The sequence below is a fragment of the Heteronotia binoei genome, chromosome 6, assembly GCF_032191835.1.
Source record: "Heteronotia binoei isolate CCM8104 ecotype False Entrance Well chromosome 6, APGP_CSIRO_Hbin_v1, whole genome shotgun sequence".
In the NCBI taxonomy this organism is placed as follows: domain Eukaryota; kingdom Metazoa; phylum Chordata; class Lepidosauria; order Squamata; family Gekkonidae; genus Heteronotia; species Heteronotia binoei.
Window position 1 is genome coordinate 20,099,567 of NC_083228.1, and position 25,714 is coordinate 20,125,280.

Consider the following 25,714-nt stretch of genomic DNA (forward strand, 5'->3'; position numbering starts at 1 on the left):
TAAAAAAAACCCCAACTTCTTAAGGTTTAAGTAGAAGTTCTTACTTTTAAATAATTCTTGTCTGATTTCACGCATTCATTTACAGTACATATGGAAACCTTGTGTTGGTCTCCATTTAAAAAGCCTCTGGCTTAGTGGTGTGATGGTGTGACCATGTGATCTCTGAAGTAACTGGATGTCGCTTGCATGGCATTCTAAAAAGGTTTAGGTTTATTAAATTTAAAAATGCTGCTAGGAGAGCCAGGAGGGCAAAAACCGTTACACAACTGCCAATACAGGAGCAACCACAAAATCTGTATCTGTAGTAATGTTGGTTTTTTTCCTTTTTTCCCAAGTCTCAACCAACTTACCAGAATCCTAATAGAGTGTTTAAGGCAGGGGTGTCAAACGTGTGACCTGGGGGCTGAATCAGGCCTCTGGAGGACTCCTGTGAGGTCCCCAAGCAATTGGCTGAGGCTCCTTCATTGGAGAGGAAGAGGAGAGAGGGATAGCTTGCTTCAAAGGAAGCACTGGCTCTATCCTTCCTTCTCCGGTGGGGGGGGGGGGGGGAGCCTCAGCCATTAAAAGGAAGAGAAGCTTGGCTCAGCAGCTCTGCTATGCAATTGCGAGAGCCCAGATTGCACAGGAGAGATACAAAGAAAGCACCTTCAAGACCAATAAGTGCTAATGTTTTAAGCATGTTTTATTTTAACTTTTTTTGCGTTTGCCTATGTCCTTTATAAAGTTTATATCTCTGCTACCTGGCATTACATTTTATGACTCACATGGCCCGGCCCTACAAAGTCTCATTTATATCAGTTTTGGCCCTCATTACAAATGAGTTCGACATCCCTGGTTTAAGGGAAGAGACAAACAGAGGTGGTTTGCCATTGTCTGCCTTTTGCAAAGCAATCCTAGACTTCCTTGGCAGTCTCCCATCCAAGTACTAACCAGGGCCAACCCTGCTTAGCTTCTGAGATGTGACAAGATTGGACTGGCCTAGGCTAGCCAGGACAGGACAATGCTCCTTAAGCAGCTGTGAGATTTTCAAAGACTCAAGTTTACAGAAGGATGGATCGCTTGTATGGAACAGCTGTTGTACCTTGAGATGAAAGTGTTTATGTGAATTTGCTCTTATATCTGCTCTATATGGATTCTGTGTGGTTGCCATTGCCCCTGTGGTCATTCCTGTGTTGACTTTGTATGGTAACTGTGCACATGTGGTACCTCTAATGCAGGGGTGGCCAAACTTGCTTAACATAACAGCCACGTGGAATAAACATTAGATGTTGGAGAGCCGCAAGACATGAACATAGGATGTTTGAGGAAGGAAGGAAGGAAGGAAGGAAGGAAGGAAGGAAGGAAGGAAGGAAGGAAGGAAGGAAGGAAAATAGATGGGAGGAGGGAGGTGGAAAGAAAGCAACTTTAAGTGCATTTTCCAAGCTGCTGGCTGGCTTGGCTTGGCTTGGAGAAGTGATTTAAAGAGACAAATGCTTTCTCCAAGCTGGCCAATGGGGTGGCGGGGGCTTTGAGAACCACACAATATGAGGCCAAACTGAAAGTCACGAGGGAGCAGGCCTTCTCTATAATGGCCCCCCACTGGTGGAATCAACTACCGGAGGAAGTGCGAGCCCTGCGGGACTTTAATCAGTTCCGCAGGGCTTGCAAAACCACCCTCTTTCTGCAAGCTTATAAGGAACCCTGAAAGCGACATCTACCCATCGGAATATACCTATTGAATATAGCACCTTAACTTATTGTACTTTTAAATTTTATGTAACTGTTTTTAAATGTATTTATTAACTGTATTTTACAATTGTTCTATGCAATATCATGGTATATACCATGTCCTGTTAGCCGCCCTGAGCCTACTTTGGCGGGGAGGGCGGGATATAAATTAAATTTATTATTATTATTATTAACATGTGTGAAAGAGCCACATGTGGCTCCCGAGCTGCAGTTTGCCCACCCTTGCTGTAATGCAAACGATGCCTGCTCTCTTGAAAGTTACTCTGAAGGGAGCCGTACAGGACAAAGCCTGTCTTGGAAGGGGAACCCAGAGGGAGAGAGCCGCCTACGCCATTGGGTGCTTATGAAGACGTTAGTCTTCCAAGTGTTCCCTTCTTCTGATGAGTGACTCATTTCAAACAGCTTTGAATGTCGAAAGCCAAAATGCTTGTGCCCAAATCTTACAGCGAAGCGTTAGGAGACCTGAGTGATTTAGCATAACCGAATACTACGCCATTTCATATTCCACATCTGGGGTTGGGAATTCGCAGGAATAGCTGCATGTCAGTGGTAGAGTTTCACTCATTTGGAAATATCCCCTTCCAGCTGCAATTTATTATCCCGTGGCCGCTGAAACCCACACAAAGCAAAGTGTACTGAGTCCTGGCTGACATTTCCCACTTTTTCCACATGGCATCCGACTCTGGAAATAGCAGCTTCAAAGAATGCTATTGATACAAGCAATAGAAATGGGCATCGGCTGGAGGAATTTAGGTTTGTGTGTTTGTTTTCCGAAAGTGGCTGTGTTAAGGAACCACCAGAGGATGCCCCTGAAGTTCCTTTCATTCTTAAATTGCAGGAGTCGGTTCGGGGTTGGGCAGTTCTTTCCATTCTTTAGGTCAGCATTTCCAGACTTTCGATAGTTGAGCACTTTTCCCCCCTGAGCCAAGATGGAAGGCATAGAGACGTTATCTTAATGCACAAAAAAGGGTTGCTTTGACTGAGTCGGAGGCCCTCAGAGCAGCCTATCTGATGTGCTTCTGCATAAGGAATTGTTTTGAGATTGAAAAGAAGCCACAGTGCCGCAGGAACTTATATGTGGCTTTAAAAGGCAGCATCCTGTCTGCCTTGGGAAGCAGGGCTGGCAATCCCCAAGTGGTGACTGGAGATCTCCCACTATTACAACTGATCTCTAGCAGTGCTGGATTAAACCCTATGGAGGCTCCTAGGCAATTGAAATCTTGGGGGGCCCCTTGCAGAGCATCTCAGGGTCAGAGCACCTGCCCCGCTATCCATGGCCCCACTGCAGCCTGCAGGCACCTTCTTAAAATTCCCTTTGACAAAGCTGTAGGGGAGAGGCAGAGAGACAAACTTGGTGACAACGCCAGCAGCAGCTGCAGCAGGCAAATCAGGCAAAGAGCAGCTCAGTTGCTGGTTGTGTGGGCAGGCTGGGAGGACTGCAGGCAGGGGGGAAACTGCAGGGAAAAGCCAGCCAGGTTCCCCTAAAGGTGCGGGGGCCCATAGGCCAGTGCCTACTTGGCCTAATTGTTAGTCTAGCCCTGATCACTAAGCAACAGATTAGTTCATCTGGAAAAAATGGCTGCTTTGGGAGGTGGACTATATGGCATTATTCCCATTGAAGTCACTCCCCTCTTCAACCCCTGCCCCACCCCAGTCTCTACTCCCCAAATCTCAAAGTATTTCCCAGCCTAGAGCTGGCAGCTCAATTTGGCAGTGATTGGATCAGTAGAACCTGTTGCAGAACTGTAGCAGGGATACCGATCATCAGCACTAGTTGATTGGAAGGAGATGAGGGTAGAATGGAAAATTAGGGACGGGCACAAACTTGAAGGATAGTGGTTCATGGTTCGTTTTATTGCCCAAGCCAGTGGTCCATGTTGGTTCATTATTTGTTTGATTTCCCCTGAACCAGTTTGTGGTTTGGAAGGTGGTAGAACACCCCTCTCGCGAGATAGAGATGCCAGACTCACAGGAAGTCTTCAGGTGGTCCTCCACCAGCCCTCCATGTTTTGCAAAAATTGGATTTGGGTTGTCTGAGTTATAGCCCCCCCAAAGCCAGGAGCCCCCAGGAGAGCTCAGCTCTAGCTTCAGGTTTGGTTACCGAAACTACAGCAAGGAACACTTTCCCAGCCGGGAGAGGTGTTTGAAAAACTGTCCCCACTATGTGGCGGGAAAGCGAGTACCTCAAAGCCTTGGCAACTCCCCTAAGTGAGCCTTGCAGTAAACAACAACCAAACTAACTCTTCACTGTTTGTGCTGCAAAGTGAAAGCATCTGAGCCAGGGTATAGTATTATACTGGTATGTAATCTGCTTCAATAGAGCAAAATGGGAAGCCCATGGTTGGCTCCCAGAACCGCCAATCAAGCTGTGGGCAACTGCTTTGGGTGTTTCTAGGACCCTTCACAAGTCTACCCCCTGCGTTGCCTGGGAACGGATTGAATCGGTTCCAAGGTGTCTTGAGAATGAACCACAAAAATGAGCCAAACAAACCGTCATGGAAAAATGGTTTGGGAATTATTTGACCAAATGAACTAGTTTGAAATGAAACATGAACTGGCTGGGTTTGTGCTCAAACCATGGTTCATTTCTCAGTTTGTGCCCACCCCGACAGAGTCATGTAGAGTTGCAGGAATCCCTCTTTATAGTTGAGTGGTTTGAGTTCATAGGAACCTATTAGGAGGTCATAGGACCGTATTAGGAAGTCACGTGCAGTACATAACAGTAACTGCTGATTTTGCTAATTAGTAAATGATGTTAGTGGATTGTTTCTAAGAACCTCTTTGGGTTGCATTAATTAACTATTCAGAAGATGCTATTTTAACATACAGAGAGAAAACAAAGCTTTGTACTGAGAAACAGCTGCCACAAAGTGTTCTCCCAAAAGAGTGAATTAAAGTTCTGGCATTGTGCATGTGAGGAGTGGAACTAGTAAAATAGCCAACATATAAACTTCTGAGCAGCGTGTATTATTATGTAGTGCATACATATCTATGTTCAAACCTCATTTCCAGGAAATTGGTTGAGACAATTGCCAAATGCACTATACGTGCTAAACTTAGATTTCTACTTGTTAACCTTCATTTTCAGTGTTTTGAGGATCTTCAGTTTTACAGTGTAAAACCTTGCCACTTTTACATATGTTGTGCAATTATTATTTTTTGTTATGAGATTTGCCTTGTGAGACGCATTCAGCGGAAAGGTGAAATATAAATAGAATAAACTTCTATGCTCAGTTTAAACTGTTTTTGGTAAATGTTTTTTTCTCTTAGAGAAATGTAGTCTGAAATTGTGTTGAAACTTCTGGAAGGTTGTGAAACAATAGATGCAATACATATTATATAGTAAAGATGTCATATTAAGGTAGGTATGTAAGAGAAGAGAAAGAACTGGATGTGCATAAATCTTATCTGGCTAGATGTAGCTTTTCCAGTTTTCAGTATATGATGGAGGTGCTAGATATTGCTGCTTTGGAATGATTGAAATGCTTTTCCAGATGAAATTTTGCTCAGAACATACAGTGTGAAGGTTTTTCTATGTATGTTGATGCGCATGGAATAATAATCTGTGGGGGGTGGAATTCTAGCAGGAGTTCCTTTGCATATTAGGCCACACATCCCTGATGTAGCCAATCCTCCAAGAGTTTACAAAAGAGCCTCGTAAGCTCTTGGAGGGGCTACACCAGGGTGTGTGGCCTAATATGCAAAGGAGCTCCTGCTAGAACTCCACCCCTGATAATCTGTATGTATCCTGAAGATATATAAAATGTTCAAATTCGAGATGCATTTCTGTACTAGAGGATGCTGCTGCTGCTATCTTCACAAGAGGAGCATATGGATGTGTTCTTACTTCAGAGGGGTAGCCATGTTGGTCTTGAATAAAAGAGCGAGATTTGAGTCCTGCAGCACCTTATAGACCAAGAAAGTGCTGGTGGTACGTGCTCCCCAAAGTCAAAGCTGTCAGATCTGCTAAGGAAGCTTTGAGTGTTGAAAGCTCACCGTGTTGGTCTCTTAAGGTGCTACAGGGTTCAAATCAAAGTTTGTTCTTATGGGTTTCTTTGGTGGCCTTTTGAAGCAGGGAAATAACGAGGTCCGCACAGACTTCTGAAGCGAGGTTTACTTTTTTGGTACCAAAAGGCAGATCCCAGTTCGGGCAGAACAGCCCCACAGAACTGAGATGCATTTCTCTAAGTGCATGCAGTTTTTCTAGCAAACAAGAAAGCGAGTAGGCTGGCGTAAGCTTATCTGATTTCAGAGACCCTGCCTCACGGATCTCTCCCCAGTAAATTTCCATGATATCATTCCCTTACTTTATCTCATTATAGCAAGTTGCCTCTAAGAGGTCGCTTCTCTTATATCTCTTGCCAGCTTAGGCATAAACCCACTTTACTGGGGCCAGCGTTTTAACTGAATGTTACAGTCTAGAGGCAACTCATGCTCTTATTCATTATAGCAATTATTATTATTATTATTATTATTATTATTATTATTGGGGGTATTAATTAATTATTCAGGGGCTCTTCTTGACTTTAGAATGAAGGTGTATCTTTTTTGTAGCATACAGTGTCAAAGTTTGCATCTCTCTAGTATTGTGTATATTTGCGATTTTGCTTGTGGCAAAGTCAGGCATTTATACGATTTTGTAACTATTCCAAATATAACTGTATAATAAATGTTGTATTCTATACTTTTTTAACTTTTCAAAGATTTTATTAACTATTTTGACAATACTAAATAAATATATGAAGAAACATTTTAGCAACCTCCAATAGAAATTACTGAGCATATAAGCATGATAAATCCTGTACAATAGGCTAGAAAAATGTATTTTATACTTAAGCAGTGAAATGAATTGATAAAGAATCACAAAATGTATTTCAGTTTTTGTCAGATTTTCAACATTCTTCCACCAAAACCTCTCCCTGTGGCTTCAAAATTTCTGGAAAGCCTTGTTTCTCTTGCTTTCTGAACACATAGGTCTGCGGTTTATATGATAAGCCAAGCTGAGCTGGAAGTTACCTGACTAGTTACTGCCTAAGAGCTAACTTTTCACTTTGAAAATTATAAGTAAATTTATCTCAGCAAAAGAGCGATGTTTTGAAGAAAAGATAGGTCTAGGAATAATGAGATGATTTGGAGAGAGACAGTGGCTCTTAGTGGTAGAGCATCTGCTTGGTAAGCAGAAGGTCCCAGGTTCAATCCCCTGGTAAGCAGAAGGTCCCAGGTTCAATCCCCGGCATCTCCAACTAAAAAGGGTCCAAGTAAAAGGCATGAAAAACCTCAGCTTGAGACCCTGGAGAGCCGTTGCCAGTCTGAGTAGACAATACTGATTTTGATGGATCGAGGGTATGATGCAGTATAACGCAGCTTCATATGTTCATAAGCAAAGTACTTCAAGTCCCCCTCTATCTTTGCCTTTAAAGTTATGCACAGTCAAATATTACTGCTAAGGAGACAAGAATGGGTTTTAAATTTTTTTTAAAGGGAATGTTTACAGGATGCTAAGGCCCCCTGCAAACATTAGCCCTTCCTTGCTGTATTGTACGGTTGCCAGGCCTGTGTTGGAAAATACCTGGGGACTTTGGGGCTGGGGCTGGGAGGGAACGTGGGGAGGGGCCTCAGAATGGTACAGTGCCCTTCAAAGAAGCCATTTTCTTCAGGGGGGCTGATCTCTGCCAGCTAGAGCTCAGTTGTAAAAGTGGGAGATCTCTAGGCCCCACCTGGAAGCTGGCAACCCTATTGCAGCGTCTCTTCAGAAGGAAAAGTGTTTCTAGGAATTTTGGAATTGTCTGAAGGACCATGATGCACGTATTCAGCTATAAAGCTAGCAGGTCTTCTGGACAGCTAACCTCTTGGGAACTGTACGGAAGCTGCTCCAAGCACTTTGGAAGAAGAACAGGATATAATTGAAATAAATATGAAAGGGTCCAGTGATAACTCCTTTTGAAAGATGTTTTTGAGGAAATAAGGGAAGGGAGCATCAACAAATACAGGAAACAAGTAGTGTCAAGTGGAAAAGCTTAATATGGAATAAGAAATGAACGTTAAAATGCAATGTCTCTGCAGATTTATATGGATATTGTGTTACAGGTTGTTGTGTGTTTTTTTTAAACTTTCAATGAATTGTGACACTGGGAATTGGTTGACTTTAGATTGTATTTTAACTGCTGCTGGAGATACAATAGGGCTGGTTTTTATTGGCATTCCTTGGAAATTTGCAGCAGTTAGAGCCGCTCAATACCAGCCCCTCGTCTGCCAGTTGTTTTTAAACAAAAAAAACCCCCCCTTTCAACAGAGCATTTTTAAACAGAGCATCTTTGTCCTTTTTTACAGATTATGGAAGAAACAAACACACAAATTGCTTGGCCATCTAAGCTGAAGATTGGTGCAAAATCAAAAAAAGGTAAGACTTTTGTCCTTCAGAAAACATGGCCTATGACAGTAAAAATACCACTAGAGCTGTAGATAAATGCATACTGACTTCCACATACCTGAAAGCTGAACTGTGCTAGATACCATTTTGCTGCTTCTCTTGTTTGATTTGGCTTGCTGTAGGGCCTATAAACTTTGCATGTTATGGGATCTTTCGTCTGGATGGTTGCTTCTCTTTGAAGATTAGAATACAATATATTTGTGTGACACTTTGGAAAAAGTTGTTAATATCCCTGCCCACTAAGAAACCACAGTTGAATAGGGATGGAGCAAATTTAACCCCATCCAGTGTCTTCAACACAGTAAAAAGGGTTGGGCAATGCCAGGAGATTTTGGAAGTGGAACCTGGAGAGAGTGGGGCTTGGGGAGGGACCTCAACCAGAGCATAATGCTATTTAGTTCACCTTCTAAAGTAGCCATTTTGTCCAGGGGGATTGATCTCTGTTTTCTGGAGAACAATTGCAATTCCAGGAGATCTTCAGGCACCACCTGGAGGTTGGCAACTGTCTCTGGTGGATTATTGTTGAGGATTACTGGAGTATCAGGGATTTGGAATCATTTACTGTGTTTATGTGTTACAACATGAGAACTGTGTGATCCATGCTGGCTCCCTTCCTGGATCGCGATGACCTAGCAACAGTGATCCATGCTACAGTCACCTCGAGGTTGGACTACTGCAATGCCCTCTACATGGGGCTGCCCCCGTGCCGAACTCGGAAGTTGCAGCTGGTGCAGAATGCCGCGGCCCGGCTGTTATTGGGTCTCCCAAGATGGGGGCACATTCGGCCGGGTCTTCAGGCTCTGCACTGGCTCCCAATAATATACCGAGTTCGGTACAAGGTGCTGGTCATCACCTTTAAAGCCCTATATGGCTTGGGACCTGCCTACCTGAAGGACCGTCTCTCCCCACATGTTCCCCAGAGAGTACTGAGATCGGGAACTCAAAATCTTTTCACCATCCCTGGGCCAAAAGAAGCCCGCCTAAAATCCACTAGGGACAGGGCCTTCTCTGTTATGGCCCCTACATGGTGGAACCAGCTGCCGGAGGAGGTGAGGGCCCTGCGGGACCTTGTTCAGTTCCGCAGGGCCTGTAAGACAACCCTCTTCCGGCTAGCTTATACCTAGCTACACCTAACTGAGATGGGAAATTAAATGTAGCTTTACCAGATTCCTGCTATACATATTGTTGTACTGTTTAAGGTTTTAAGGTTTTAAATGTTCTGAATGTTTTATATGTTTATATATTTACATGCTAGTTTAATTTTATGTTCGACTACCTGTTGTGAGCCGCCCTGAGCCACCTTCGTGGGAAGGGCGGGATATAAATCATAAATAAAAAATAAAAATAAAATAAATAAGAAAGACAGTCAAATAAGGTATGATAGCTGAATGGATACCATTACGAGCAAGTCCTCAACGCTGTTCAAATCAGTAACTTCTCAGGGAAGTACCCTAGAACGTGTGTTGAGCAGGGTGTATTTTTTGATTCCGTGGCATGCAGGGGTAAAAAACCTCATCATACTTCTGTTGTTTGTGCTTGAATATGGAATATATTAGAAAGCTAGTTCAGTCAAAAATTGGTGTTGGAGGAGAGTTTTACATATACTGTAGATGACTAAAAAGATAAATCAGTGTGTTCTTGATCAAATCAAGCCTGAACTCTCCCTAGAAGCTACAACAGCTAAACAGAGGTTGTGTTTTGGTCACATTATGAGAAGACAAGATTCACTGGAAAAGACAATAATGCTACGAAAAGTTGAAGGCAGCAGGACAAGAGGAAGATCCGACAGGAGATGGACAGACTCTATAAAGCAAGGGTGTCAAACATGCTATCCAGGGGTCGAATCAGGCCCCCAGAGAGCTCTTATCAGACCCCCAAGGATCTGGCTGTCATCTGCTTCCTTCTCCCTCTCTCTTGCTTCCTTCTGTTTAACAGCTTGCTTTGCAAGGTTTGCTCAATTGCACAAGAGTTAGAGCAAAACCTCTATTTTCTCCATTGGCTGAGGCTCCTTCCTTGGGGAGGAAGGGGAGAAGGCAGAGCTTGCTTTGCCAGGCTCTCAATCCAACAGCAGAACTACTGAGCCAAACCTCTCTTCCTTCTATTGACCGAGGCTCTCCCCCCAATCCCCTGGGGAAAGATGGAAAGAGCCAGAGCTTCCTTTGCCCAGTTCCGTGGATCCCATGGGAGAGATACAAAGAAAGCACCTTTAAGAGCAATGAGTACTGGCATTTTAAGCATGTTTTACGTTTTTTTAAAAAAATGTGTTTATGTGTGTCGTTTATAAAGTTTATATTTCTGCTACCTAATCTTAAATAGGTACACACATGGCCTGGCCTCACATGGCCCGGCCCAAAAAGGACTCATTTAGGTCAGATCCATCCCTCATAACAAATGAGTCTGAAACCCCTGCTATAGAGGAAGCCACGTCCATCAGTTTGCAAGACCTGAGCAAGGCTATTAATGATACAGTGTTTTGGAGGACATTAATTCGTAGGATTGTCATAAATCGGAAGCAACATGATGACACTTCTCTCACATACACACACACACACACACACACACAATTTGCTTTGCTTCTGGAGTAAAAAAGAGAGACTATTACCGTTTTCACACACAGCTTACCTTGCAGTCACAATCCTGTTCCCTCCGCAGCGTCTGTTGGATTTCCCACCATCTGCGCCGGAGTTACAGGAAGTGCCGCGGCTTTTGCGTAGCAAACGTAAACTGGGTTTTAGCGGTTTACGTTTGCTACGGAAAAGCTGCGGCACTTCCTGTAACTTCGGCGCAGATGGTGGGAAATCCGACCAGACCCTGCGGAGGGAACAGGATTGTGACTGCGAGGTAAGCTGTGTGCGAAAACGGTCTATGCGGCCATGGATAATCCTTTGTTGAAATAAAAATGTAGCACAACACAGCTCATTGGCCATGAGGAGGTCAAAGAGGGCACATAGAGTTCTATCAGGTTGAGGTTTCTGGCTTGCTGTTAAGTAAGCAAAATGTCATCACAAGCAGTCCTTTATGGCTAAAGCACCAAGAATCTGGGAAACCTTTGTGGGAAACTCTGCTTGTGAAGAAGAAAATGTGTTAGGAAATTTGAAACTCAGCAGTCCTCCTCCATTCGTTTCAGATGTTCTTTCCCTTTGGAATAGTCTTAACTTCTGGATTGGTTAACTCTCTTCATTTATTACGTAAACTGCTTGGCCTGTTGGGTTTCTGTGTACCACAATGATTGCGAAAATAAAATGCTTGACTTAACCACCAGCACCTCAGTCTTAGAAATATGTGGAACTCTGCTTCCTGCAATGTCTCTGGAGGCATGGAACATCACGTGTTGGTTGTGTTGGGCAACAGCTGATATGTTCCTAGTCTTGACATTCGGCTTGATGATGTAGGACAGGGGTGGCCAAACTATGGCTTGGGAGCCACATGTGGCTCTTTGTGTGGCTCTTGAAGCTCCCACTGCCCTATTGGCTGGCTTGGAGAAGGCATTTGTCTTTTTAAACCACTTCTCCAAGCCAAGTCAGCTGGTTGTTAGAGCGGTTCTTCAGTGGAACAGGATTTCTCAGGAGGTGGTGGGCTCTCCTTCCTTGGAGGTTTTTAAACAGAGGCTAGATGGCCAACTAACAGCAATGAAGATCCTGTGAATTTAGGGGTAGGTATTTGTGAGTTTCCTGCATTGTGCAGGGGATTGGACTAGATGACCCTGGAGGTCCTTTCCAGCTCTATGATTCTATGAATGCATTTAGAGTTAAAGTTGCTTTCTTTCTACCTCTCTCTCCCTCCTCCCACCCCATCTATTTGCCTTCCTTCCATCCTTGTCTCACAGCTCTCAAACGTTTGATGTTCATGCCTTGCAGCTCAAACATCTGACATTCATGTCTTGTGGCTCTCAGACATCTGACATTTATTCTATGAGGCTCTTACGTTAAGCAAGTTTGGCCACCCCTGATGTAGGACAAACTCTGACATTAGGGAAGTTATTCTTAGCTGGAACAAAGGAGGTAAACTACAGGTACAAAAATGGAAACGTTGGCTAATGTAGTGAGCGGAGTCATCTTAGCTGAATAAAGCCAAGATTAAGGGTTTGCTGCAAAGAATTCTGCATAGCAGAAAAGCAGATGGTTTTCTGTGGGAAATCTGTGCTGCAGTGTTATGGTATAGTTTTTTTTCTTGAAGATCTTTCTACCAGGAATTGGAATGTACATGTGGCCAAGCTGTTGCGGGGAGGGGGCAATCAAAATTGCTGACATCTTTTGTTTAGTAGATTGGCTAAATCTGTACTCATATGTCAGCCATGCATAGTTGAAATTAAAGGCAATTTTATGTTCTATAAAGTGAATTAATTGGAAAAAAAATCACTTAATGGTGGTTATGTAAAAGAAGCCATTGTATAAACCATGTTTTAATGAACATATGCAATGGCCTTATAGCAGGTCTCCGGGTTTTGGGATAGAGAACATAAGAACATATGAAGCTGCCTTATACTGAATCAGACCCTTGGTCCATCAAAGTCAGTATTGTCTACTCAGACTGGCAGAGGCTCTCCAGGGTCTCAAGCTGAGGTTTTTCACACCTATTTGCCTGGACTCTTTTTTGGAGATGCCAGGGATTGAACCTGGGACCTTCTGCTTACCAAGCAGATGCTCTGCCACTGAGCCATCTTGTTCATGTACTACCTGACCACTTTGACTGGAGATACTGGGGGTTAGACTTGAGAATTTCTCTTTGCAAAGCAACTGCTCTGCTTCTGAGCCATGGCCCTACCTCATGTTGAGAACATTTTTTATTACTTGCTTTAGACGAGGCCCTAATGACTGTTCCATGTAGAGTACATCTCATTGTATAGAAACAAGAATCAGCTCACATTTCACAGGAAATGTGGCCATGGATAGATTTTTGGACCCCGTCGCAATGAAATGTGTATTTAAAAATGCACTCAAAATGTATTTCTGCATGTATAATTGAAATTGTTCAGCAACAATACCATACAGCCCCCATGTACCAAATTTCTTCTATTTTTGCATGGAGTGACTGACCAAGTCATGGCCAGATCTGGGGGGGGCAGAGGGGGGGTGCTTGCCGCAGACCCTGATGGAGGGGGGCACCAAATTGAGTATGGAGTCCATTGTATTCTATGGGACCATAAGATATAATGGCCCATAAGGGGATGTCATTTCTTAATTTTGCCCCCCCTCAAAAAACATGTAGATCGGTCCTGGCCCCAGTTAACCGACACTGTCATTGTTATATGCAGTTTATCTACTTGAAGTACAATATTCATCTTTTACTGCATTTCTGTCCCGCTTTTCTCTCCAGCGTGGACCTAAAGTGACTTACAGTATTCTCCCATTCTCTATTGTGACCGCACAGCAACCCTGTAGACAGATGAGGTCAGGTGTTTTTGGGTAGAAAAAGCCCAGCAGGAACTCATTTGCATATATTAGCCCACACTCCCTGATGGCACCATTGTTTCACAGCAGGAGCATATTTACATATCAGGCCACACCTTCTGACACAAGCCAGCTGGAACTGCTTTCCTGCTCAAAAAAAGCCCTGGATGAGGCAGAGTGTGTGTGTGATTAGCCCAGGTTCCCTTAGGAAGCTTCTATGGCAGAGAGGGGATTTGAACTTTGGAACGTTCTGTCTGGGCACTCCCATTTCCTATACCCCCCTGCCCATTGGAGAGCTGGTTTGGTGTAGTGGTTAAGTGTGTGGACTCTTATCTGGGAGAACCGGGTTTGATTCCCCACTCCTCCACTTGCACCTGCTAGCATGGCCTTGGGTCAGCCATAGCTCTGCCAGAGGTTGTCCTTGAAAGGGCAGCTGCTGTGAGAGCCCTCTCCAGCCCCACCCACCTCACAGGGTGACTGTTGTGGGGGAGGAAGGTAAAGGAGATTGTGAGCCGCTCTGAGACTCTTCGGAGTGGAGGGCGGGATATAAATCCAATATCTTCTTCCCCACAAGATAGCAATCCTGTTAGGATTTTAGCACCATACCACCATCCGTGGTCAATGAGTAATTAATCAGACTATTACGTTTTTATTGTTCTATTAAAATCCTGTTTGTTTTACTGATGTTTTATATTACTGTGTTGTACACTGTCCTGAGCCTGGTTCAACCGGGGAAGGGCAGTTGATAAATAAACAATTGTGGTTAAAGTCCTTTAGCTTGCCATGCAACTATTTTGCTGGTATATACATGCTCTGCCTCCACCTCCACCCCTGCAAAGTAAATAATAATAATGTCTAAGTATATACAAAATTGAAGGGCCCCATGGCGCAGAGTGGTAAAGCTGCAGTACTGCAGTCGGAGCTCTCTGCTCACGACCTGAGTTCGATCCCAGTGGAAGCTGGGTTCAGATAGCTGGCTCCAGGTTGACTCAGCCTTCCATCCTACCAAGGTCGGTAAAATGAGTACCCAACTTGCTGGGGGGAAAGTGTAGATGACCGGGGAAGGCAATGGCAAACCACCCCGTAAAAAGTCTGCCGCGAAAATGTTGTGAAAGCAACGTCACCCCAGAGTCAGAAACGACTGGTGCTTGCACAGGGGACCTTTCCTTTACCTTTTTTATATATACAAAATTGTTTTTAATGTCTTATGATTTACCAAATCAACTGACAATTTGAAAATCCCTACTCTTTCAGAAAGAGCCCCTTGGTGCAGAGTTGTAAAGCTGCAGTACTGCAGTTGGAACCCTCTGCTCATGACCTGAGTTCGATCCTGGCGGAAGCTGGGTTCAGCCAGGTTGATTCAGCCTTCCATCCTTCTGAGGTCGTAAAATGAGTACCCAGCTTGCTGGGGTGGGGGGAGTGTAGATGACTGGAGAAGGCAATGGCAAACCACCCGGTAAAAAGTCTGCTGTGAAAACGTTATTAAAGCAACGTCATCCCAGAGTTGAAAATTACTGGTGCTTGCACAGGGGACTACCTTTACCTTTTCCTTTTCTTTTTTTTTACTCTTTCTGAATCACCCCCAGGATGTTCTGAGCTCTCAAGGGCTTAAACTGCCTTCCTCTCTTCCTTGTTACCACCTTTTCCTTTAAGTGGAACTTAGCTTGCCTCAGGAATCTCACCCTTCTGCTGCATTTTCAGCCCAAAATTTTGGGGTTTTTTTCTGTTTGGTTACATTACAGTGTCATCACCTGGGAAGTCTCCCAAGTTTGTAAATGACAAATTTTCTTAGACTCATTTTTCAATCTTCAGGGTTTTGTATTTAACGGGCAATTGCCTGTCTAAGATGATGCCAGCTACTGCGCATGTTCGTATATTGATACATTTAAGCAGATCTAGCATGGAATCTGAAGCAGAATTCAGAAGGGGGTTTATTCAGTTTATAACCTGCATCCTCATCATGCACAATATAACATTAAAACTTAAATAGATAATGAAACCAAATAAATACAACAAAACAGATTCTAATTACAAATTAAACCACTCATCAGCTCTGGAACAAAATCTTGCCAGCCAGCTCACCCATTTTCTTAGTTCATTAAATGTTGCACAAAACAAGGCAGGCTTGCAAGCCCTATGAAACCTTAACAGGTCACTGGGCATGAACCTCCTTGGGAAGCTATTTCCAAAGGGCAGGGGCAGCCACCAAGAAAGCCCTTCCTTTAGTGGATGACAGCCAGATGTTCATGTTAAGCCTGTTAACTTCAGTAGGCTTAGGTCCAAGCTCATCATTACATTTCCCAAATGATAGCCATACAACAGCTGCAGGAGCCCAATTCAGCTTGGGAGGAGCAAAGGGCTTGATCTCCCCTCACATACATTTTCCTGGCCTAAAACAAATGGCCCTGGGGAGTATTATCTGCTCCATCAGGGGGCTGCACATGGCACTGACCACTTGCACTGGCAGCTTGCCCGAACAGATAACTCCCTCTGAGCCATTTCAGGTTGGGGAAACTCACCTTTCCTCCCCTGCACTGTAGTTTCGATCTGAATTGGGCCCTGCACTGGTTTTTAATTTAGTTCCCATGGGAAACTCTCAGCTGGCATCCTCCTTCAGGTGCCCATGCCATGCTAGAGATGTAGCGTGTAGTTTTTTACCTAGAAGATGGAGGCCGCAGCAGGATGGGCATTGGAGCACCCAAGGCTTTTGATCCTGGGTGACTTCAATGTTCATGCCGATGACGTGACCTCCAATCAGGCGATGGACCTAGTGTCTTCCATGGCGACACTAGGACTCTCCCAAGTAGTTGCGACACCCACCCACCAGGCGGGTCACATGTTAGACTTGATCTTCGCGTCGGGAGTTTTAGTGAACGATCTTGCTTCTATAGCAGTGCTATGGTCGGATCACTATGCCCTCAAGGCTCGTGTGGACGTCCCACCCCAAACCCGTTTGGGCGGCGAGCTTATTTTAGCTCGCCCGCGGAGCCTGATGGACCCGGAACGGTTCCTGACGGCTCTGCGGGATCCCAGGCCCCCTGGCGATTCCCTCGATGACCTGGTGGAATCTTGGAATAATAGACTCGCCGGGGCCATCGACGAGATCGCACCTAGGCGTCCTCTACGCCCTCGTTCAAGGCCGACACCCTGGTATAACCAGGAGTTGCGGCGGTTGAAACGGGGACTCAGACGATTAGAGAGGCAATGGCGGCGTACTCGAGACGAAGCGATTCGAACATCTTATAGAGAGTTTATGAAGTCCTACGAGATGGCAGTCAAGGCCGCAAAGAAAGCATACTTTGCGGCGGAGATTGCGTCCGCAATTTCGCGCCCGGCCCAACTGTTCAATACAATTCGGACCCTTACAACACTGCCACAGGGCAGACCAAATTCTAATGAATTGGAAATTGGCTGTGAGGCTTTTGCGAATTTCTTTGCGGATAAAATCGCATCGCTCCGTTCCGACTTCCCTGCCATATTAGATACAGCTAGCGAACCTGAGGCTCCGTGCCTGTCTTCGGATCGTGTTCTGGACGGCTTTGGCGCGCTCAGCCTGGAAGAAGTTGACAGGATCCTCCTATCTGCACGCCCAACAACTTGTAAATTGGACCCATGCCCCTCTTGGCTTATTAAGACCTGCCAGAGGGAGCTAAGATATCCTATACGGGATATCATAAATAGATCCCTACTGGAGGGGCATTTTCCATCAGCGCTCAAGGAGGCGGTGGTCCGTCCCCTCTTGAAGAAAACAACGTTGGATCCGGCCGAATTGGCACACTACCGGCCGGTCTCGAATCTGCCCTTTTTGAGCAAACTTATTGAGAGGGCAGTGGCGTTGCAGCTACAGAGTTTCCTGGAGGATGCTTCTGTCCTTGACCCCTACCAGTCTGGTTTCCGCCCGGGCCATGGGACGGAGACGGTGCTGGTCGCCCTGGTGGATGACCTTCAGCGGCATCTGGATCAAGGCGGCTCGGCGGTGCTGATTTTGTTGGACCTATCGGCAGCGTTCGATACGGTCGACCATCGGCTTCTGGCGTGCTGCCTTGCCGACGCAGGGATTCAGGGGCTGGCCTTGCAATGGCTTTCCTCTTTCCTTGATGGTCGGGGACAAAGGGTGGCGATTGGGGAGGAACTGTCCCAGAGACACACGCGTGATTGCGGCGTGCCTCAAGGGGCGGTACTTTCCCCGATGTTATTTAACATCTATATGCGCCCTCTTGCCCAGATTGCCCAAGGGTACGGGCTGGGTTGTCATCAATATGCTGATGACACCCAGCTCTATCTGCTTATGGGCGGCCGGCCCGCCTGCGCCCCAGAAAATCTGGACCGGGCGTTACAGGCAGTGGCTAGGTGGCTTAGACTGAGCGGGCTGAAGCTGAATCCGGCGAAGACAGAGTTCCTTTGCTTGGGTCGCTGCGGCCCAGGAAGGGAAATCCCCCTGCCAGTTTTTGACGGCGCGCCGCTGACAGCGTCGGGCAGGGTCAAGAGCCTGGGGGTGCTATTGGAGCCTTCTCTGACGATGGAGGCTCAGATAGCAGCCACTGCCAAGTCCGCTTTTTTTCATCTTAGGTGGGCGAGGCAGTTGGCCCCCTTCCTGGAACGCGACGACCTAGCAACAGTGATTCATGCTACGGTCACCTCGAGGTTGGACTACTGTAATGCCCTCTACATGGGGCTACCCTTGTGCCGGACCCGGAAACTGCAGTTGGTGCAGAACGCTGCTGCCCGGCTGCTATTAGGGCTCCCAAGATGGGAGCACATTCGGCCGGGGCTCCAGGATCTGCACTGGCTGCCAGTAATATTCCGAGTCCAGTACAAGGTGTTGGTCATTACCTTTAAAGCCCTATATGGCCTAGGACCTGTCTACCTTAGGGACCGTCTCTCCCCACACGTTCCCCAGAGAGTACTACGTTCGGGTTCACAAAACCTGTTGGTAGTCCCTGGGCCAAAGGAGGCCCGCCTAAAATCCACCAGGGATCGGGCCTTCTCAATAGCGGCACCCCATTGGTGGAACCAGCTGCCGGAGGAGGTGCGGGCCCTGCGGGACCTAGGGCAGTTCCGCAGGGCCTGTAAGACAGCCCTCTTCCGGCAGGCCTATAACACCTAACTGATAATGAGAACACCTCTGGATGGAACAAAATGCTTTTATAGACCGCTGATTTTATCTTATCTTTGTTTTATTAACTATGGTTTTATTGTATTTGTAAATGTTTTAAATCGAATTGTATGAATCACTATGCTGTGAGCCGCCCTGAGACACTTCGGTGAGAAGGGCGGGATATAAGTCCACTAAATAAAATAAAATAGAAGACTGTAATGCCATTTAAGATGGCACTGTCAATCAACTGAAAAATTTTTTTAAAAAAATTCTTAATATAAGATTTAGTAGCTTTATGGGATGAAAGAGACAAACCCTGTTTTTTAAGTGCATTTCCAAATGTTCCAGAGTTTTTTTAGGCACAATTATCCCACCAATACGGGGGATCTGATTATTTATGCCTTTATAAATGTTATCCCATACTCTGTGTGTGTGTGTCTTAGAGAGAGAGACTTAACATACACATGAATTTTATGCTGATCTCTTGTTTTGATACTGGGATAATGTGTTATTGTGGCGTCTTTTTTTAAAGGGGTTTTTGGCTGAGGGGCTTTAAAATGAGCAATTTTATTTGCTGCCATCAGAGTTTCCTTAAAGTATTATATGTTGTTAAGGATCTCAGTCAGTCTTTTGGACGTGAGCTTTTCAGTTGGATGATTCTTTATTTTTTAAAGTCAAAGGCTCTGTCCTCCCTTTGGGACTAGGATTTGCAGAATCCAGCTATGTAAAATGAAACGTTCCAAAGAATTTGGCAGCTTTGGACACTGCAGCTAAAGTAAAATAGAGGTTTTGAAAGGAAATAGCTGGATGATCTTGAGCAATGGAGTGTGCTTTCAGAGCCCTTGGCTTTTCCGCGTGAAACTGAACCACACTGTAAATATGTGCGAGCTTTACGATGCTTGAGCTCATGCTTCAGAGCAGGGCGGTTTGTGAAATGTATACGTGAGAAAATAAGACTGAATGAATCACGCCGTTACGAAAAGCTAGCACGAGTCTGAAAACATTTGTGTTGTCAAACCCAGAAATGGCCGAAGCTCTAGGTGGCTGTAGGGAGGTCATCTTGGATCACATCGCGAGTTGTTCTCCGAACCTGGTTTTCCCTTTGCAATCTCATCCACTCAGATCACTTTCTTCTGTAACGCAAGCGTTCCAAGCTTGGCTAGCTTTCTTCAGAACAGATAAATCTTTCAGGCCACACGCAGTTTGGTTCTGTAAAAATTAGAATGTTGGAAAGTTTGTAGAAGGAGGTGGCTTTCAGAGTTTTTAAGAAGCAGCAGTTTTCAGTCCTGCCAGTGGTAATATGTATAATTCTGTCAGTTTAGCTTCAGTTTTAGGGAATGGTAGGAAAATAGTTTGCATAAATGGTAAATGTGTTGAGATAAAAAAAAATTTTTGCTGCTGTTTATGGCAAATAGCCTTTAGCTACAGTTACCCAATCAGTTCTGTCTCAAGCTCCTGACATGAGTTTGAATTTCCACCGTTCATTTATTTTGGCTTGGGCTTCCTCGATTGTTTCCTGTGTTGTATTAAGTGCACATTAAAGTCTAGCACTTGGCTAAACAAATGGTTTCCTGGTTTTTGACTGCTAAAGATAGCTGTGGGTGCCCACCCCAGAGGATCTTCCTGACAAGCATCTACCCAACCAGCTTCCTTAAAACAAAAATTAAACCTGAAACTCTTTGGCTGTAAACAGAAGAAGAATTGAAGAATTGCAGATTTATACCCTGCACTTCTCTCTGAATCAGAGACTCAGAGCAGCTCACAATCTCCTATATCTTCTCCCCCCACAACAGACACCATGTGAGGTGGGCGGGGCTGAGAGGGCTCTCACAGCAGCTGCCCTTTCAGGGGCAACCTCTGCCAGAGCTACGACTGACCCAAGGCCATTCCAGCAGCTGCAAGTGGAGGAGTGGGGAGTCAAACCCAGTTCTCCCAGATAAGAGTCCACACACTTAACCACTACACCAAACTGACTCTCACTACACCAAACAGGAGCTCCCGTATGCCTTTTCCAATGCACCTGCCACAGCGGGCATGCTGGGAAAGGCTGAAGCCATTGGGGAGGCATTCACAGATGCCACCCCATGCCTTCCCCAGTGTGCCAGCCGGAGCCTTGTCCAACCCAGGCGGAGCTCCACTCCTGTGCGCTCCCGCCCCCAAAAAGCCCTGGCTGTAAATATATTGCATATGCAAAAAGTAATGTGTACATCTATTCCCCTCATCCTTCAATGGCCCTCACTACCCCATAACTGATCATTCTATTCATAAAAAACCAGGTCAGCTAACATCAGAAATTATGGATTGACCTTCAGCTCATGTCCTTCCTAGAATGTGGAATAAGACTATGGGCATTATGTTAATTGTAGCACTGCTCACGTGATTTGGAAAAGATTTTTGCACCTGTAAGTGTTCTTCAGAGTGGAAGACCAATGGATCCAGGATAGTGCCTGAGAAGACACCACCCCACTGGTGAAACCCATAGAGGGATGAGAATTTATGAGAAAGACATGCTAGCCAGTTACTACTTCTGGCTTCCATTTGCAGGGGGTTTAATCATAGAAGCATAGAGTTGGGAGGTACCTCCAGGGTCATCTACTCCAACCCCCTGCACAATACAGGAAGAATATCCACATTGCCCAGGAAAGGGGGGAGTGAGAGGTTGGAGAGGTTTGTTACTTGATTATTTAGCATTCACTCATTTGTGACTCTTGGAAGAAGAGAAGACAATTTGTGTTATATAATGAAGGAAGCAGATAGGAAGTACCTCCCCAGTCTGTAAACTTCATTCCTGTTATCAGAGTTGACTTTTAAGTACCCTTTTAAGAAGAAGTGCTTAGGATCTCATATGGGAACAAAGGAAGAAAGTACCAGGTAACGCATAGATGGGTGCCACATTGAGTATCAATGGCCTATGTAGCAGGTTGCAATCCATTGTATGGAACTGCTGTCATACGTAAATGTTTCCAGGGTGTTCCCTATGGCCTCCATTTAAGTGAACTCTGTTGACAGTCAGCTCACACCATACTTTCCACCAGGGCCAGCTCGCCCACTAGGCAAACTAGGCGGTTGCCTAGGGCGCCAGGAGGTGGGGGGCACCAAATTGGGCTCCCCCCTCCAGTGCCCAAGACAACTGCCTAGTTTGCCTCCCCCCCCCGGCCGCTGTGGCCACCACCAGCCCCCTCTGTCCCGCCACCCCCACGCTCCGCTCACTCCCTCCCTGAAGCTCACCGCGACTAAAACTGAGCCCTACCGGCTTCTTTCAGCCCGCGACTGTGCGTTTTGTTAAGAGACGGTTGGAGGAAGCAAAGCTTCCCCCCTAACTTCCCATTCCGGTTTTAGTCGTGGCGAGCTTGGTGGGGAGGGAGTGAGCAGAATGAGGCAGCAGTGGGGGGCGAGCTGAGTGCACCTGGGGGGGTGCTGGGGAGGCACCTACCTATGGTGCTATTCACCCTAGAGCTGGTGCTGCTTTCCCCCCAACCATTCCAGTTACACATACGTATGGATGAATGCAAGCTTTACAAATGTACCTTGGTGGTCTTGCGAATGGCTGTAGGCATGACCATGGAAGTGTGATGTGGATCGTGAAGCATGTGCCTGAGCAAGGTCAGGTTTGTTTGTGTAGAAGAAAAGCGCTTCACCATAAGATGCCCCCTGGTGCCCTGTAATGAGTCTGGATAGCCCTTTTTTAAGATCAGAGGGCAGGTAGAGCAGTGGTCCAAATGGAGGGTAGCCTGGATACCAACCTCAGATCAAAGAGGGCTTTATTTTCCATTCACTGTGTGAAACAAGAACAAATTAACTTGAAGGGGAGATAACATCACATGAACTCAATAAAGCACGTTTCTGAGTCCCCGAGCATCTGAGATGATCTCATTACTTTGTGTTTATGAATGTTTATTCCCTTTGTGTTCGCACTGTATATTTTCCGAGGCTCTTTTAAAAAAGGAAGGGCATTGCTTACTGCTTTAACCAGAAATGAAGTCAGACGAGGAGACGGCAGCTGTGAAAACAAGTCTAAATTGCGTGGCTGCAGTCTTATCTCTCTCCACTTTTACTGCATGCTTGCCGTGTGTCTCTTCGGTTTCCATGGCTACCTGCTAAGCAGCTCGGCCTTCTCGCTTGGCATGTCCTGGTGGTGTCCCAGAACCCGCTAATGGAAGGAGAATTCAGGATGGCTGCTTTGTTGGGGCCCATGAGCCTTTGTCAGCAGAGTTTTATTTAAAGCCGCGGTTTAAGAGTTCTTGTCTCCCAAGGTATAAAAGTTGTAGGTCTGATTTTTATAGCGTTTCACCGAGGCATCTTGTGCGGGTGTTTGTGTGAGTGAATATTGGCCTTTAGCTGTGTTTCCTTGTCCGTCCCCATGACGACTGAACTTCTTGCCTGCTTTGCTATGGAATTGTGCATCCAGCAGAATTCCTTCTTGGTTTCGTTTGGACCTCTGCTTGCCCAAAGGAGAGGGAAAAGCTAGGAAAAAACATTTTATGCTGTGCTCTTGTATATTCTTTGTGGACTGGGAGGGTCTCCCGAAACCAGGTCTGCAGCTGTTTAAGAGGGTGGCACAATGTTTAAGACTACAGAGAGGAATTTTGCAGGCCTAAACTGGGAAGTTTTTCCTTCCAAAGGCACTCCCTTGGTTTTAAATCAAGATTTGAAGGATAATGGAAGATCACTCAATGGGGGGGGGGGGGATACTGGAGTAGGTTTGGAGTTCAGAGTCAAAATTCAGCCTTGCTGAGGCCTACAGTGATACCTCTGTAACTGTGATATGTTGGCCTATTCAGCACTTTGGTCTGTTCAAGTAGTGTCTGAAAATCTCTTCACACAGTCCTTTCCCCCCAGATGTCTGCCAAAACCTGTGAGGAATGAACGTAATAAAGATGTTTGGAAATGTGGGGATCATATACATAATGGGGATTGGCCACTGATCCTTGTTAGTACATTAGGTTTGCTCCCACACAATATGGGTTGGAACACTTTCCCTGTGAAGAAAGGTTAAGGTGTTTGGGGCTCTTTAGCTTGGAGAAACATCGCCTGAGGGGTGACATGATAGAGGTTTACAAGATTATGCATGGGATAGAGAAGGTAGAGAACGAAGTACTTTTCTCCCTTTCTCACAGTACAAGAACTCGTGGGCACTCAATTAAATTGCTGAGCAGTCGGTTTAGAACGGATAAAAGGAAATACTTCTTCACCCAAAGGGTGATTAACACATGGAATTCACAGCCACAGGAGATGGTGGCAGCTACAAGCATAGAGAGCTTCAAGAGGGGATTGGATAAAGATATGGAGCAGAGGTCCATCGGTGGCTATTAGCCATAGCTTGTGGTTGGAACTCTCTGTCTGGGGCAGTGATGCTCTGTATTCTTGGTGCTTGAGGGGGCAACAGTGGGAGGGCTTCTAGTATCCTGGCTCCACTGATGGACCTCCTGATGGCACCTGGGGTTTTTTGGCCACTGTGACACAGAGTGTTGGACTGGATGGGCCATTGGCCTGATTCAACATGGCTTCTCTTATGGGAAACAACCCTCATGTTAACCTTTATAATAACAGTATCATTTCCATTTATCATCCACTTCTTTGAGAGCCTCAGGTTGGCTCCAGCACCTTGTTGAATGTTTCTCATTGAATGCTTCATAGGCAGTTCTTTCCTTTATCTCTTTTAGCCTTACAACAACCCTTCAAGATAAGCTAGGCTAAGAGTGGCTGGCCCACGGTCACTCAGAAAATCACATGAGGAGCAGGGATGTGAACCAGGATCTCTCCAGTCCTATATTGGCATTTTGTTGAGGCACTAACCATTCAAAGTACTTTATGGTATGAAAAATGAGCAGCAGAAAACCATAGAGCAGTGATCAGAATGCCTTGGATCAAGTGAGACTGGCAGGCCTTTCTGGTCTCATCCAGAGTGATCAGAGTTATTGTCACTGTGTGGGAAACAACATAATCTCTGGGACTGCCTCTCCCCATATGAGCCCCTCCTGGGCTCTGAGATCAGCTGCACAATAGTTTTTTGTGATCCCTGGGCCTGATGCCCGGCTGGCTTCAACGAGGGCCAGGGCCTTTTTGGTCTGGGCCCCTACCTGATGGAATGAGCTCCAACTGGAGATCTGTGCGGGACTTATCCAAGTTCCACAGGACCTGTAAGATGGAGCTCTTTCGCCAGGCATTTAATTGATCCAGCAGATGTCCCCTGAAATCATCGCTTCCCCTAGCACCTAACTATCTCAGTGCACAAGTTATGGCAAACGCTTCCAGCCTATATGTGGTTTTATGACTTGTAGCCAATGACGTGGATCTGGGTTTTTGATCTAATCTGATAATTCTGTAATTATGATATTGTTTGGTTTGGATGTGGTTTATCTAATGTTGTTGTAATGTTTTGAATGTTGTAAGCCACCCTGAGCCCGGTTGCGGGATAGAGTGGGATATAAATCAAAAAATTAAATTAAATAAGAAATTGAAAAATAGCCTTTCTCCTGTTCACAAGTCCCCTGTGTTGGCAGCAAATGCAGCATCTACTTATCCAGCAGCTGAAATATATTTCAGAGACCTTTCTCTGTCATTTTCCATTCTCTGACTGGAGATGGACATTGGCAAGAGTTGGAGTCTTCTCAGCTGTCTCACCCTAATAGTGGATTAGGTACTCCCCATCCCTTTAAAGGGGATTTTGTTTAAATTTCCAGTGGCAAGAGAAGCATTCTGCTGGTTTGTAGTTTTTGTGTTAGCATTTTGATTGTCTTCTATGAAGTTGGCTCCATTTATTTTTAAGAGGTGTTTTTTTTTAATATACTGCTATATTTTTGCTAACTTTTTGCTGGTGTTGTGCAATTTAAGAAATCATTGCTGGTGCTGATTTCGTCTGGTGCTCTCTTTCAGTTTGTATTGACTTTGCAGATAAATGTTGTGTTGGTGTGGATTCCCAACTGCAAGCATCCTCAAGAGCTGAATTTTGGTTTGAGCATTTTGTGCAGTGTAAATATTTTGTAACAAATAGCTGTTGAAGAACCAGCAATGCATATTTGTAGTTCTAAGAAAGAAGAATAGCTTTCTTGTAAGATTTAGTCTCCA

At 45.4% G+C, this 25,714-nt stretch overlaps 1 protein-coding gene across 1 annotated transcript in view; it reads left to right on the forward strand.

Annotated features, from left to right (window-relative positions):
* The window catches only part of BICC1 (BicC family RNA binding protein 1), a 199,374-nt gene that overhangs the window by 72,150 nt on the left and 101,510 nt on the right, over positions 1-25,714 (forward strand). Inside the window, exon 3 of the mRNA XM_060241083.1 lies at positions 8,059-8,128. Coding sequence (XP_060097066.1) covers positions 8,059-8,128 — 70 coding nt within the window. The remainder of the gene's footprint in view (positions 1-8,058; positions 8,129-25,714) is intronic.